The 15,286-nt window shown below is 36.9% G+C and overlaps 1 protein-coding gene across 14 annotated transcripts in view; it reads left to right on the forward strand.

Moving 5' to 3' along the window:
* The window catches only part of LOC135468718 (calcium/calmodulin-dependent protein kinase type II delta chain-like), an 82,562-nt gene that overhangs the window by 47,774 nt on the left and 19,502 nt on the right, over positions 1–15,286 (forward strand). For 6 of the 14 annotated variants that reach the window (XM_064747119.1, XM_064747143.1, XM_064747183.1 and 3 more), the window contains exons 6-12: positions 2,562–2,634; positions 4,567–4,669; positions 4,934–5,017; positions 5,831–5,925; positions 6,458–6,580; positions 8,332–8,415; positions 12,735–12,824. In XM_064747119.1, the coding sequence (XP_064603189.1) occupies positions 2,562–2,634; positions 4,567–4,669; positions 4,934–5,017; positions 5,831–5,925; positions 6,458–6,580; positions 8,332–8,415; positions 12,735–12,824 (652 nt within the window). Of the gene's footprint in view, positions 1–2,353; positions 2,427–2,561; positions 2,635–4,566; positions 4,670–4,933; positions 5,018–5,830; positions 5,926–6,457; positions 6,581–8,331; positions 8,416–12,734; positions 12,825–15,286 lie in introns of all 14 variants that reach the window. The other 8 variants (XM_064747160.1, XM_064747200.1, XM_064747215.1 and 5 more) reach the window with 5 other exon arrangements.

The following is a 15,286-nucleotide window of genomic DNA, read 5'->3' on the forward strand; positions in this document are numbered from 1 at the left end:
TCATGTAAATGTAAATATCACTTCTGTTGTTGTTGTTGTAAATCAGCCGAGATTTACAGATACTGCAAACAAAGAACAGTATGTACTTACAAACTTACTTAAATTTATTTAATTTATACAGCCAATGTTTAAGTTTGTTGAGCATGTTTTCTATCAAAAAAAATCTGAAAACAGTGTACATCCACCTTGCCTATAAGCTATGTACCTCAGCTATACCTCAGATACACCTCAGGCATCATATTTTTTACCTAATACTTACCGGGTACATCTCCACTTAGGTGTACCATAGGTATACTTGAGCTACTAATTTACATAATTGGCAGTACCTCAGGTACAACTTCAACACACAGGCCCCTAGCCAGGATTATTGAAAGGCATGGAGGATGAGTATTCTAGCCATAATAGCTCTGTGTCTGCAATCCTCCCAAGAGCTTGTCCTCTCTAGAGATGGCTTCATGTATGTTGCGATTCAAGACCAATTTAGATCTAATTTAAGCCATAGTTTAAATTCATGTCAATATTAATACCATGTCACCCATACAGCTCCTCCACTGACAATAAAAAATGGATATTTTTACATATATTGCCTGCGTCCAGTCCAGTAAGTCAAAAAAGCCTGTGGCTTCACAGAGGCATGGCGAGACGCGATAAACTGCTAACTAGGGGTCTGATACTCCTCACATACACCTAAAGTATACCTTAGATACACCTCAGTTCAGATATGCTACATCCCAATGGTACACCTCCAGTACACCTTATAAGGGTAAGGGATGTCACAGACAGGTATCATGGCAGGCATTCTCCATGGCTGTGGGTGGTGGCACAGGAGCTTTTGATGTAGCCTACAGTGTCTGAAAACTAACACGTCGTGGAGAACGTTGAATACATGGTTCGCTGTGGAGATCTACTTAAATTTTGACAGAACTGTCTGCTTTAGATCTTGCATGTACGCTAGCTTTTGGGAACTTAAGCGTACACACAAGTCTTCGGATGTATACAGTACGCTCTGTTTTAATTTTAGGAGCATACCCTCTAATTTTTTAAGCGTATTTACGCATGTATACTCCTTATTTGTAGCACTGATATATTTGAACATATTTTGTTTTTGGGTCAAGTAATTATATGTAGATGAGTACTCAGCATTTTTTTTTCAGACAAACTTTTCAGCTTGTAAGTTTCTTTGAATTTGTTCCATTATAAAGTGGTTTATTTATGACATGAAATTATTAAGTACATGTAAATGATTATGATTTTTCTGTTTATGATGTTACATTTTATTTCAGCTGTTGATATAAGGAGATGCTAGATAAACAGCCTTGACACTTACATTTACGTGTGTATAGTACATGTGGATTAGGGTATCAAAACAGGGTGGGGGTGGAAGTGGGAGCTATAGCCATTTATCTGTCTGAGACAGTACATTTTGAACTTGTATACCATAAAATTAGGACCAAGTCGGAAACCAGAAACAGTGTCAAATGTGAAAGATCTTAACTTATGTTTGCAGTAGACATACATGTTTAAAAATGTTTAAATAGACTAAATCTCATGTTCACTCAACCACAAGAAAACAAAGAAACAAAAGGGAAAACAAACACCTGAGGTGATGCTGTTTATGAGAACATTGTTTACTGTTGGCGTCTGTGGGAATGTGTGATGTTTCCTCATGGCGAGTATTCACATGTCAGTGTAATGGAGCAGTGGGATGAGGTCAGGTTATGATTGTTTGATATTGGTCACAAGGTCAAGTGGTGTGGTTCTGATATAGACTGATAGTTGTAGTTTAGGCTTGTGACATTTTAAGTGCATCCAGACGTTCTTGAAGCAAGTACAAGACTTGCTGCCTTTACTGATCTATTGTCAGTGTGAATGTTACTGGTATTGGGTGCAGTGTTAGGCAGCTCCATGTACACCGATGTTTAAGTGTTCCACTTCCAGTGACCTTCTTGCTATATGTGGACTAAGAGCTGATATGCTACAACTGTTGAAAAGCGAGTGAATTAGTAGGAGAGGATACTGCAGACTGCTGAAGTTCTCTGTATTTGGTGAATTAGCAGGAGAGGGTACTGGGGACTCGGCTGAAGTTCTCTGTATTTGTCCCCCTTTGTTTTCTCTGGTGACTCGACTTTTTACAATTCAAAATTGTGCGCTTGTCAACAGAAAGGAGATAAGTCTGCATCATAGAACTATGCAGTTTCTTTTCAACAACAATGTAGTATAAAGTTGAAATTAAATAAGCACCTGCAGACGCACGTTTGCAACAGTTGATGCCAGTGTCTCAACATTGTTTGCACTCACATACATTACTGTAGATAAGTCAGTAGACATATTAGTGTTGCCTTTGATGTTTCAGTCACTGCATTCAACAAATCTTAGAAGGTGTGAACCATTGTCATCAAAATAATATAATTCACCGTGATCTAAAGGTGGGTTGTGCGCGGTTGGTTGTGCCTGGCCCTAGCATGAACGCAGGACGTGGTGGTGTTAACGTTAACTAGTAACCCGCCTTACTGTTTGTGCAGTCTTGCTTACTGGAGTATTAACTTGTTTCCTCTTTTCAGTCACTGCATGCAGCAAATATTAGAGAGTGTAAATTATTGTCATCAACATGGTATTGTACACAGAGACTTGAAGGTGAGTTACCTCCCCTGTTGCAGTGCTCTTCTGTGTGCTGTTTCCTGTCTACATTGTTCACTGATTTGCTCTGAAAGAGTCATGGATTAAAAAAAAATAATAATAAAATGACTGTCTTTAATAAAGACCTGCAGAAAATAGTTTCTTTTTATGGATATGTACGAATTTCCATTCATATTCATTAGTTTTAAGAAAATGTATGTGCATGCTGTTTGTATTTGAAAAATTAAATAATTATTTTCTAATCATGTGTTAATATTAACTAGTGATGTTATGGAGTAAAGTGTTATTACTATACTGATATTATGGGTCAAAGAGAGATGATTTAGCCTTGCATGGTTAGTGTAGTTTTGGTTTTATTTTTTGAAAGGGCTTTGAAGAATTCTGATGTCATTAAATTACTTAAAGGTGGAGAAAACAAAAAGAATCACATGAAGTTCAGATGAAAGTGTGCGAAAAGTTAGTTTTAAATATGGTCTTCAATGTTATTTTTAAGTTTCATCATAGAGAAAAAAGCATTTGAAAATAATTTGTGCATGGGCGGTATAAGAGGACCACCTCTTGGCATATGTTGTCTTTACGTAATAATGTTATAAATGAGGTAATAAATGCTTAATAAATATATTTGTCCAGCTAACAGGGGCCTCCGTGGCTCAGTTGGTTATTGCGCTACCGCAGCGTAATGAACCAGGAGCCTCTCACCAATGCGGTCACTGTGAGTTCAAGTCCAGCTCATCCTGGCTTCCTCTCCGGCCGTAAGTGAGAAGGTCTGGCAGCAACCTGGGGATGGTCGTGGGTTTCCCCCGGGCTCTGCCCGGTTTCCACCCACCATAATGCTGGCCGCCATCGTGTAAGTGAAATATTCTTGAGAAGCACTAATCAAATCAAAATCAAATCCAGCTTACAAATGCATTCCTGGATTTTGATCATAATTGTATTTTTAATATAATCATAAATATTAACATATTTCACATTAAATGCATGTGTTTGGACATAAACAACAAATTTGCATTAAAATACATGCCTATTTATTAGACATGCATCATATCCTTAGTTAGAACATTATTATGCAAAGACGATACCTACATAGAGATGGTCCCAAATACCTACCATACAAAAATATTTTAACGTCAGAAGATTTTTTTATAGTCTAACTATCTATATATGACGTCATAATTCTTACAAAATCTGAGTGAATGAGCAGAAACCTGGTAGTTTTGTTGAATGGTATTCTTTCATTAGTTAGTACATGGATCACGTTATAATCTAAGTGGTGATTATTCTGGTGGCTTGCTTGTTTCAAAATGTGTTTTGATCATGTTGATTTCTGTTTTGAAAGAGACGTCTTTAAAACTTCCACACCTGTAATATCTTAACAGTTACAATGGTATTTTCTACTTCAAGCACCAGTATTCTGAGTATTTGCACTTTCTGTGTTCAGAAAAACTTGTGTGTGGATCTGGAATTATTTTTTTCTGATGCCTGTCAACCAAATTTTTTTATTGAGCCATGGTTTGATGAACTTAAAAAAAAATGGTTAACATTGAAATACATTAGGCCTTTACACATTAACATTACTATGTGGCAAATCATTTATAAACATTGCATGCAGTGGATTTCCATCCAGTAAATCTGTTGACAGATCATAAAATAATGATTCAGTACAAAGAAGAAAAACCCAACAAAACAAACACCATTCGTATAAAACGTATTGGTGGTTGGTGTGGTAAATTGGCATGGCAGGCTCAGAACAGTTTTCTCTTTCTCAGTCTTTCATTAAGTGTATAATAATAGCACTGTATTCTTTAGAATGTGGGGTTTGTTGTTTATTTGGTAATTTGTACAAGACTATTTTGTAAAGAGCCTTGCTGTGATCTGTTTTTGCCATGACCTCTGAACTGTTTTTGCCATGACCTCTGAACTGTTTTACAGCCAGAAAACTTGTTGTTAGCCAGCAAAGCTAAAGGTGCTGCTGTTAAGCTAGCAGATTTTGGCTTGGCCATTGAAGTTCAAGGAGATCAGCAAGCATGGTTTGGTATGTATGCAGTCTTAAAGAAAAGTATAATTTTATAAGTCTACACAGAATAATGCCTGCAGAATATGCTTGAATACACTTCTTGCAACCATGAGAAAAGTTTGATGAATTATAGTAGGTAATAGTTTTCATCCTGTGTAACATGGAACTTATAATGATCATTTTTAGAAAATTTGTACATTTTGAACATTTGCAAACAAGTGAATGAAAGGTTCACATTGTGATGGTGACTTATACCACGTGTTCTTCTGCTGTTATTGACAGGGTTTGCTGGCACTCCAGGATATTTGTCTCCAGAGGTGTTAAGGAGAGACCCCTACGGAAAGCCTGTAGATATCTGGGCTTGTGGTGAGTGGCAGCACTATTTAATTATTTTTAAACAAAATAAACTATTTTTTATGTTCCTCTGCAAATAAACCTCATTGTCATCATATTGATGAAATTTTTAAGAATGGCATAAAACTGTGATCAACTATAAATACATTTAATAGCCTCTGGTAATTTGTCTAGTCATACATGGGAAGGTCTATCAGCAACCTGCATATGGTTTTGGGTTTCTTCTGAGCTCTGCCCAGCTGTCATATTAGTGGAATTTTCTTTAGTACAGTGTAAAATACCAGTCAGATAAGCAAATAAATAAATAGTAAGATGAGACTTTAGCTCTTTCAGGTTATTTGTGGAGACAAATACTGGGTTTCTAAGTCACATCTTTACAACAGCAAAGTTATGTCCCTTTGTTGCATGATTCAACACACATCTAAACATGGTGGTAGCAATTAACTGACAACAGTTACAAAAACCTTCATGGAAATAAGATAAGTAGCACTACCTTGCAATAGAACAGCAACATCAATGCACAAAGGAATGTCACTGTTGTGTCAAACCGATGTAACTGGGGAAAAAAAAGCTTATAGATGAAGTGGTCTAAAAATACGCTGAAACATATGAGAACAAGCTCATGTGTGGCTTCAGGTGTGAAATTTCTCATTTAGCTCATGTATGGTGTATAAATGATACTTGATAAACAATTTTTGCATTTTGAAGTGAAAAGAAATAACATGTTAAAGGCAGTTCTCTTCTTTTGCATTTTTTAACTACATTGTCAAATTTTGGATTATCATTAAATTATTATATATGTGATCATTTTGTGCCTGTTGACAGGTGTGATCTTATATATTCTGCTGGTGGGATATCCCCCTTTTTGGGATGAAGATCAACATAGGCTATATGCACAGATAAAAGCTGGAGCATATGATGTAAGCAATCAATATATTCACATTTTGTTTTTTTCTATTAAAAGACATTTGTCTTCTTGGAATTAATTTGATGCATTTTGTTGTATCTAATTTGGGATAATTATTGCATTTTAATTTGGTAATGAGTAATTTAGTAATGTTTAATTTGTTACTGTAATTTTTCAGCCTTTTTCATATGTTTGCAAGGTGTTCATTCAAGTACATTCTGAAAATATTTTTCTCTTTATACTGATAAAATTGTACCTTTAGTGAAGCCCTGAAATTGCCCAATCCTACTAATGTAGTTTTGTCTCAAATCAATTTAATAATGTGCATAATTACACTGCAAGTTCATATGCGAAAAGGTTGCGGAATTAGGGGAATAATATATGTTTGTGTTTATGTTAAGTAATTTCCAAAGAGTTTCAGAATTTTGACATAAAAAATATGTCCCCTCTGTTGATTTGTTATATTACTAAGGGTGTGTAAATCTATTCTTTTCAAAATAATTTTCCCTACCATCAGGTGAAATATTTTGTTTATCTTTTCGTAGTATCCTTCACCAGAATGGGACACAGTCACGCCCGATGCGAAAAATCTTATCAACAGTATGTTAACAGTGAACCCGGCTAAGAGGATTACAGCATCTGAGGCTCTACGACACCCTTGGATTTGTGTACGTAATCCTTTCTGATCTCAGTTGTACTTCATACGGAAATGCAAGTGTGTGTGTGTGAGTGTTTGACTGTGATGGAAATGTCCGTTAGCACTCTGCAGCTAGATCACATCAAAGGCTATCCCACATGTAATCCGTGGAGAATACTTAGACTTGAAAATCAGGATAGTTTCATTGAGGAATATTTCGGCTCTAGATTTCAGCCATATTGAAGAATTATATATTTCCGCAAGACATTTATGGCCTTGTGTACATATTTTACACGTTTTTTCCCCTGTGAATACGTAGAAATGGATAATAGTGAAATGTCATTAAGATTATCGGGATTTCAAATCTTTGAGTGATTTGAAAGAAATAATTCCTAAATCTTGATGAGTTTCTAAGAATGCCTGTAGTGGATGTGTAACTATCTATCTGGACTGTCAAGGCATCCAAGAGGCCAATAAGGTTATAGAAGTAATTACACGTATGTTTCACTAGACAATCAACCACCAGTTTTTTTGCAGTCATGCCATAATATCAAGTACCATCATTACCAAGAATGCCTTATACTGTGTATGAGATATATACACGCGTGTTAAATTGATATTTGTCAGGAGGAAATTATTGCAAGTGTGAGAGCGAGCAATTACTTCTGTGGGATATGGATTGTCACGTGCATATGGACTGTCAGGTGCAAAATGGAATATGAATGGTTTATTGCAAGAAGTAATTTGAACATGTATAATGTGTAATGAGATAATAGGTGCAAGATCTGGTGTGAATGGTTTCAAGTTGATTTTTGATGTTAATATGTTCAGTTATTTATCATGTTCCACTGAATGAAGTGCCATGTTTTAATTGTACGTTTTAATATACATTATATGGAAATTGATACTAAAATTCTTGTTGATTTATCTCAGTTGATATAAGTAATGATGAGACATGTTATTGCATGACAGCTGTTGATTGATAGAATTGAAAGCATTCTCCCTGCAGACAAAGTATGTACATGCTACCAATGTACTAGCTATGCTGTTCTGGGTAATCTGCCTGCACCTAAACAGTGTACACATAGCTGATTTGCTATGCTGATGTAACAGTAGGGGTAAGGGTTATTAAGCAATCAGTGTATACCTGGGCTTGGTACCTGGCCAGATCAATACGGCCGGGCTGCAGTGTTGTAGCTACAAGACAGTGTTTACTGGGCTTGTACTAGTCCCATCAGCTGATGTGGACGGGTCTTCCCAGAGCGATCAATACATAGCACTCTTTATAATCACCTGAGATAGAGGCGTCAGAAAAATACATAATTCTAGCTGCAGCTTATGGACACTCCAGCTGCTGCTACATACCTTTATCATTCTAAAAAGCAATTGCTTACTCATTTTTACAGGTCAAGTATGCGTTACCTTAAGTTTGTTTCACACTCTGCTGTGTGCTAAATTCCTAAGTCCTGTTTGTTTTCAAATGTTCCAATAGGAATGAGAGTTTGGTACACCATAAGGTAGATATTCTAAGGATGTTCTAATTGCCAACTTGACTGCATTCACAAATACACCTGTTGGTGAATTTTTATCAATTATGTACTGTACTGTTGTCTGCTGGGAAAGTGCTTTGATTAGAATATATTTTTTGCTTTGTGCTAGAATTGTCATTCTCACGTGAACAGCTGTATTTTAATATGTCATGTAGAACTCTGTCCCTGCTGCATGCCTGCCCCACCCTCCCTAAATGCATTCACGGTGATCTTTATTCGTGTTGTCTTATAGCAGAGAGAACGTGTGGCGTCTGCAGTACACAGACAAGAGACAGTAGATTGCTTGAAGAAGTTCAATGCCCGACGGAAGCTCAAGGTAAGCATATTCACTTCACCCCCAGTCTTGGATACCCTTATTTACCCGGGTGTTGTGCCTACATTTGCTATATTTGGTTTGCATTGGTCTGGAATGAATTGACATTCATATTGATTTGATTTTATCCCCGTTTGTCCCTACCATGGCTCTGAAACACAACATCAGTATAAGGTTTGGAAACTACAAAGCTTAAAACTGCAAAAAAAAGTTGGATAATAAAAGGATGCAAAAAAGTGGTTAAAATAACTGTTTCATTAGTGATCCCAAGAATTCGTTAAGCATTAAAATTATTGTTTATGTCAAGAGATTTTGTATTTAATTATTGTAAAGATCATGTAAAAATCTGCCATATTTTGATAATGTGTTGATAGTAAGTTAAATCAAAGTACAGGTAATTGCTGGCAGGTCAGGTGTACATTGATGTGGTTTTGTGAAATGTATTAAAATATTATTGTAAAGTTCAGAGACTTTCTGTATATATATTTATACGTAATGCTGTAGTATTTTGTTACTAGTCAGTGACTGAAGGAATGTAATCTGATATATTGTCAACTTACTGGGAACTGGTTTGTGTTTCTGGTGTGTTTGCATCATGACTTGATTTTGTGAATGATTAAACCTGTGCCAGTGTTGTAATCCCTGATAAACAACGTTTTGGATAGAAGCTTGATTGCAGATTTCTGTTGGTACCATTCATGTGCTTGGGAATCAGATTTTTTGTTGTTTTGAAGTTTTTGGTGATGGACAGTTTTAAAGCTCGTAGGCATTTGAGATTTTCCTGGGTGATGTGATCTTCCTTTTCTGTTGTAGTGAAATAAATTTAAACTATTGGTAGTTATTTGATTTTGGTTTGCTCAGAAGTTTCTACATGATTAAGAAAATCTACCCTCGGCATGCAGTATGTGCTATGGAGCACTTGTTGGCAATCCTTGTTTCTTGTAGGGCCTTGTTGCATGAAATGGCCTGCCATGTTTATCTTTATTCGGAATGGTATGTACCATTTTCACAGTGTCAAGGCATGTGCCCGGCCATCTCTGCACAGCCCATGTACATGCCTTGACTGGGACATGATGTATGTATTGTTCAGAATGGCCTGTATGTGAGACCAGTGACACTGTATCTTTGAGTGCAAATGGAAAGTAAAGCTAGCCAAGATGCTGTTACCGTTAGGTTCTGTGCTGTCTTTAGACTTCTTAGTTTGTCAGAGTCTGAGAAACTGAGCCACAACTCTAGTAACAGGACATCTTTCTGGTTGTGAGCTAGCAATACAAAATTTCTTCAAAGAAAACAAAACACAAAAAAACACACTGAAATGTCGTGTGAATGATAAGAAATATCTGGTAGACAGTTAAACTAGGGTTTTACTTTCTCTAATTCCTAGCCATTGCTTGTACACCAGTTGTGTAATGCCATGCCTATGATAAGATTGGAGTAAGCATTCCCTAGTTTATGCAGGCTGCACGTTTATGAAAACATTCATAGGAGAAGGTGTGGACTCACTCAAAACAAGTTGTATATGAAGAGAAGTGGGTTCAGGGCCTTATTTTATTTGTTTTATTCATTTATTTGATTGTGTTTTCAATGTTGTGCTCAAGAATGTTTCACTTATTCAACGGTGGTCAGGTGTGTATGATGGGAACTGGAGTGGCGAGGGTAAGCCATTACCCCTCATCTGGCACCTTCCTATTCAGCTGACTTAAAGCCGCAGAAGAACCAGTGTGAGATTGATTTGAGACTCCAAAATCATTGGTCAGAGGCGAGTAAGCTGTGACAAGAAAAGCAGTCCAGTCGATTGAGTCTGCTAATATTGGTAAATAAATATTAGTTTATTACTAACTGGCTACATTTGAGATGTGTCTTGTTTGTTGATATGTCGCCATGGACTGAGAACACCCTTGTGGCTGGTGGCAAGAAACGGTATACAGCACTCATTGAACTATGAAGTAATTTTTTTTTTTTTTTTTTTTTCTTGTGAAAGTTCCTTGGGGATCTTTTTGCATTCCACCAATGTCACGTACACCTCAGTGCCACTATGTCAGAGGCCAGTGGTTTACTTTTGGTACATTATCTTCAGCAGTTGCTTTAATTGAAATATTCTTGAGTAAATCGCTAAGACACTATCAAATGAATAAATCAGTTTATATTATGTTTGAAATGCACAGTATACTTAGGTTACCTGGTTGACATATTCCTGGGTTGCCCTGCTCAAAAGATTTAAGGAGATTTATCAATTAAACAGGAGTTCTGGGGATAGTGTAACTTATAACCACATAATCCTGTTATGTGAGAGGTTATCTGATAAGCATGTGGGTCAACAATCTGGAAGAGGCTCATGCAGTCACTATGCCCATGTACTGCACAAAACAGACCTGATTCGCACAACTTAACGGTTTGGTGGAGTGGACCATTGGAAAACTATTGTGGTACGGTAATTGTACATGTCACTCTACAGTTATTTCTTTATTACACTAGACTGTAAAGTTTGTCAAAGTACACCAAGTACTTGTGCAATAAAAAATGTGCAGAAACTGTTTATTTTGGTTTAAACATTCTACCTTCGTGTTTAAATGTACATCAGTTCATATAGTGTCCTGCATGCAGTATTTGTTCCTATCTTGTCTCACCTCGCTCAGTTGTAGTTTTGGAATTTATTTATTTAATTGATTGGCATTTTACGCCGTTTTCAAGAATATTTCATTTATACGAGTTGACGGTGGCCTGCATTATTGTGAGTTTTATGATTAGAGTAAATTTATCTTACATGTCATCCAAAAACCATCCAACCTACTTGACCCTTCAGAAAGCAAAACTTCGAAAATATGTAAGATTTTCAGCGTTTCAAATATTTTTGCTATATTTGCAACATGAACTTCAAAAAAAAAAAAAAAAATTAGTAAATTAAAGAGAACTTCCCATTTTGAGGTACATGTAGTTTGTATCCAATCAGGCTTTTCAGAAGACTGATATAAGCATGGAAGTAGGAACACTACTATTTATAATACTTGTAGATCAACAGGTTGAAATCGAGGCTAGCATTGTGCTTCAAAGGTGTTTATTAGCCAAGAAGAGATCTGAGATGTATAGTATAAGGTAATCTATTCATATGGGTTGTGGATCAGTAGTGTTGAAGATAATTTCTGATATTCAGCAGCAAAGGTTGTGCATAACCAAGAAGGACTGCGAGCTGTTCGTATTGTGTGTAGGAACATGTTCTTGGTGGCCTCCACCTAGCTTGGTCTACCTCCATGATGGGATTCATCTGTACTAGATTAGCTAGTGTTATGTCCTTCTGGCTCACACCATATGTATAACCCACTAACCTTTCCTTACTGTCTTATTGTGTATAGTCTGAGGCTTGTGCCTCTCCTGTCAGTGGCATGGACTGTGAAGGGTATGTACATATATTCACCATTCTGCTAGCACCAGAGTTTAACTCACTCTAATCATGTGCTGTTCTGAGCTTTTAACGCAAACTTGCACCCATTCTTCTGTTTTATAATTGATTGTTCTTTACCCACCGGTGGGTTTGTTCATGAATTATTGACCTCTAGTTGGAATGATGAAGTTGTTTGTTTCACCCTGCCCCAGTACATCCTAACCTTTGCAGCCTGCCATGTGGATAAAGATTTACCCCTCCGAACAGTATATTGTGCACTTGAAGCATGCTGTTGATTGTGTTGCAGTGATGTTATAGGGCTCAACGATAATCCTGTTAGTTCAGTTATACTTGTCTCGATGCTTTAATAGCTCAAAAGGAGCGCATTAAACACTAAATATTATAAGAAGACACATATAATCAAAGTAGTGAGTTTTTGGTGTCTGCAGACTGCATGAACTTTCAGAAATTTCTTTTAGAAAAATGAAGACACCCACCTGCAAGAAAACATCTTTAACATAACAGGTTTTTAACAGTTTGAACCTTTTGTGCAGACTTATGAACTCACTCCCCTGTCGCTACCCTTGTTCACTGACTGGCTAAAGCTGTTGCTCTGTTACTTCTGTTCATTTGAAGTGTTGATTTCTGCCCCATGTCAATCAACCTTTTGACACCTCTGACCCAGTTTGGTTTGTTACCCTTAGTCCCTCACATGGGGCAGAAAAAAGTGTAGTTATCTCTTGACATAAGGTTACAGTGACCTACTTTCTAATCACAAATTATTCATCCTTGTGACAATCATTAGACTTTTGGGAAAGTTAATACATAATGAAAATTTAGGAATTTGACCTTGTAAAATCTTGATAGCAATGTCTTAGCTGAGTGGGAGGGGGAACACTCCTCATTCCTGAAAACTAGGTCACTGTGACCTATTTTTCTGCAGATATGGGCTCCCAGTACTCAAAGTCACAATCCCTTGATGATTATTCTGGAAATTATTCAGAGAATATGGGAGGCAATCTGTTATTTTTGGGTGAGTATTCTGGGAATCAGTAGAATACTTTAGTACTAGAATGGGTACGCATAGGTCACTGTGGCCTTATCATATATGTGGGCATTTTTTAAAATGTTGATCATCTGAAATATGTCTGAGCCTTTATAGGTGTGCTTGATAGGTAATGTTGGTCTCGAAGACCAAACTTGACAATAGACTAGACTAACCATTCACAAACTAGACTGCTGACAATTGTTGCTAAATAACCATAGCCTGTTTACAAGTCCTACATGCAGCTGTTTATAGGAGATTTTGAAAAATTTAAAATTCTTTTAAATTTAACAGTTGGATGTTGGTGTGTTATGTTCAGCATGGCAATCAGTATGTTAAGGGAGTGGTACGCATTTTTCTACCAGTAGTTATAGTGAGTACATATACTTCATTCAAAAGAGCAGTACAGGAGAAATCTTCGTTTACGGAGTTAAACTAGTGGATCTGTTCAGGGCTTAAATGAATCTGGTACTAAGTAGGATGGTAAATGGTATGTAAGGGTTTTTCGGGCTGTCTGGACTGAAAAATTTAGCTGTCTGTCCTAAGTACTTCTTCGCCAACAAAAGTGCATTTTTAGAGGCAAGCAGCTGTCACTAAATACTATTTTTGATGCTGAAGATTAAAATTTTGTAGCAGAATATCATCCCATGTTTAAAGCAAACCTCAAACCCCTTTCTAAAATCAATAGTGCTCACAGAATTGGGAAAAATTGGCAAATTTAGTCATGTACAAAATTTATGGTCATCTAGGATAGTTGTCTTTAAAGGAGACAGTGATTGAATTATAAGCATAATACTGTCTGAACAGATACACTGTGTATTAATGTACATTAATGTTGGAAATTAAGGTCATAATGTACGTGTACATTTAATGTCATGTACATGTGCATTGAGGGAAACACATGTAACACAGCTAGAGGGAACCAGTTTCTGAATAGTTCTACTGTATATGTGTGCATATGAGTCGTGTCTGTCTGTCTACTCTACTGGGGGTGATGCATCAGTAGTTGTATCTGGTGTATGCAAGTGTGGAGATGTTATCACAGCCATGTACTTGAAGATGTTGGACCGGACTTTATGTGGTGGCTGAATCATTAGGGACAAAACCTAAGTGAACTTTAATGCTGAAATGGTGTTATCTTATCAGTATCAACCATCAGGAAGTACTTACACTGTAGACAACTCAGGAGCTAGCAGTTTAGCATAAATCTTTATGTCCCCGTCCAGGCTCTATAACATCACCCAACTTTTGTTGACTCTACAAGAGTGAGCTTGAAATTGAGCCATGTTGAGTAGTCTGGACAGGTTCTTTAAGTTCGTTCAACAACAGTCAACACCATCCAACATTGTTGAATCGGAAATGTGCATGTGTATTTTTTGTCAACAAGTTGAGTCAAGTTGATTGAAAGTAGCCAATCAGCGGGCGTGTAGAAGTAACGTGACCGTCTTAAGGCACGTGACCTGGACAAAGTGTCAGCACTTAAGGCAAAAGAGAGAAACTGATCTCACCATGAGACAGTTTCGTTCATACAGGACTATGAAAAATACCCTTGCCTGTAAAACACTCTCTCTAAAGATTACAAAGACAGGCACAAAAGAAAATCATTGTGTCTCATGCATTGGAGGGAAAGATGGAAATTTCCCAATAGTTATTCTCCCAGGCAAAGGCTCACAGCCTTCTGTGTAACATATTCCAGAACGTTTAAAGGAAGTAAAATGAGTATCATAGGCCGCAACATGTTGTAAAGTTGTTGTGGCTGAATGAAGTGGGAAGGTGAATACAGGTGAAAAATACGAACTCCCCTCTGCCTGGCAGAGGTCTGGTTTTGCAGTAAATGTGACTGTCCATAGTTTACTTGTGGGTGATCAATGAAAGCACAGTAGTAGTTTTTAGTTCGTTGGAAATGCGAGACTCTATAGATGACACCCTGCCTCTGTGTAAGTGATGCGAATATTAATGGAACAACACCTCCACATTGACCAATCAAAGTTTGTACTCGTCTATCCAGGTACTTTGCTAATATGGAGTGTTCAATGACTAACGTGGATTATGTCACTTGTGTCCAAAACCCAGGTGCATGGAATTGATATGCGCATGGTCAGTCATGGAGAGAGTATGATTCAGTAATTTATTTATGTGGATTCATTTGTTTGTTTTGTTTGACTAAGATGTGGATTGAAGGTTTGGATTGAAATTGAATAAATTAAAACTGTAATTAATTCATTATTGAATAAGATCTTGTGACATATGACTGAAAAATTGTTAAGTACGACGTTAAACCCCAAGCACTCATTCACTCGCTCACTAAGATATCATGTGGAAGTTTATTCTGTGGGAAATTACAGTACATGTACCTAATGTAGAAGCAGTACTGTAAATCAACCGATCTTTTGAACCTCTAAAGCACTTTTATTAGTTGAATTTATGTCTAAAATTATTATAATAATCAT

Source organism: Liolophura sinensis, chromosome 1 (assembly GCF_032854445.1).
Source record: "Liolophura sinensis isolate JHLJ2023 chromosome 1, CUHK_Ljap_v2, whole genome shotgun sequence".
Taxonomy (NCBI): domain Eukaryota; kingdom Metazoa; phylum Mollusca; class Polyplacophora; order Chitonida; family Chitonidae; genus Liolophura; species Liolophura sinensis.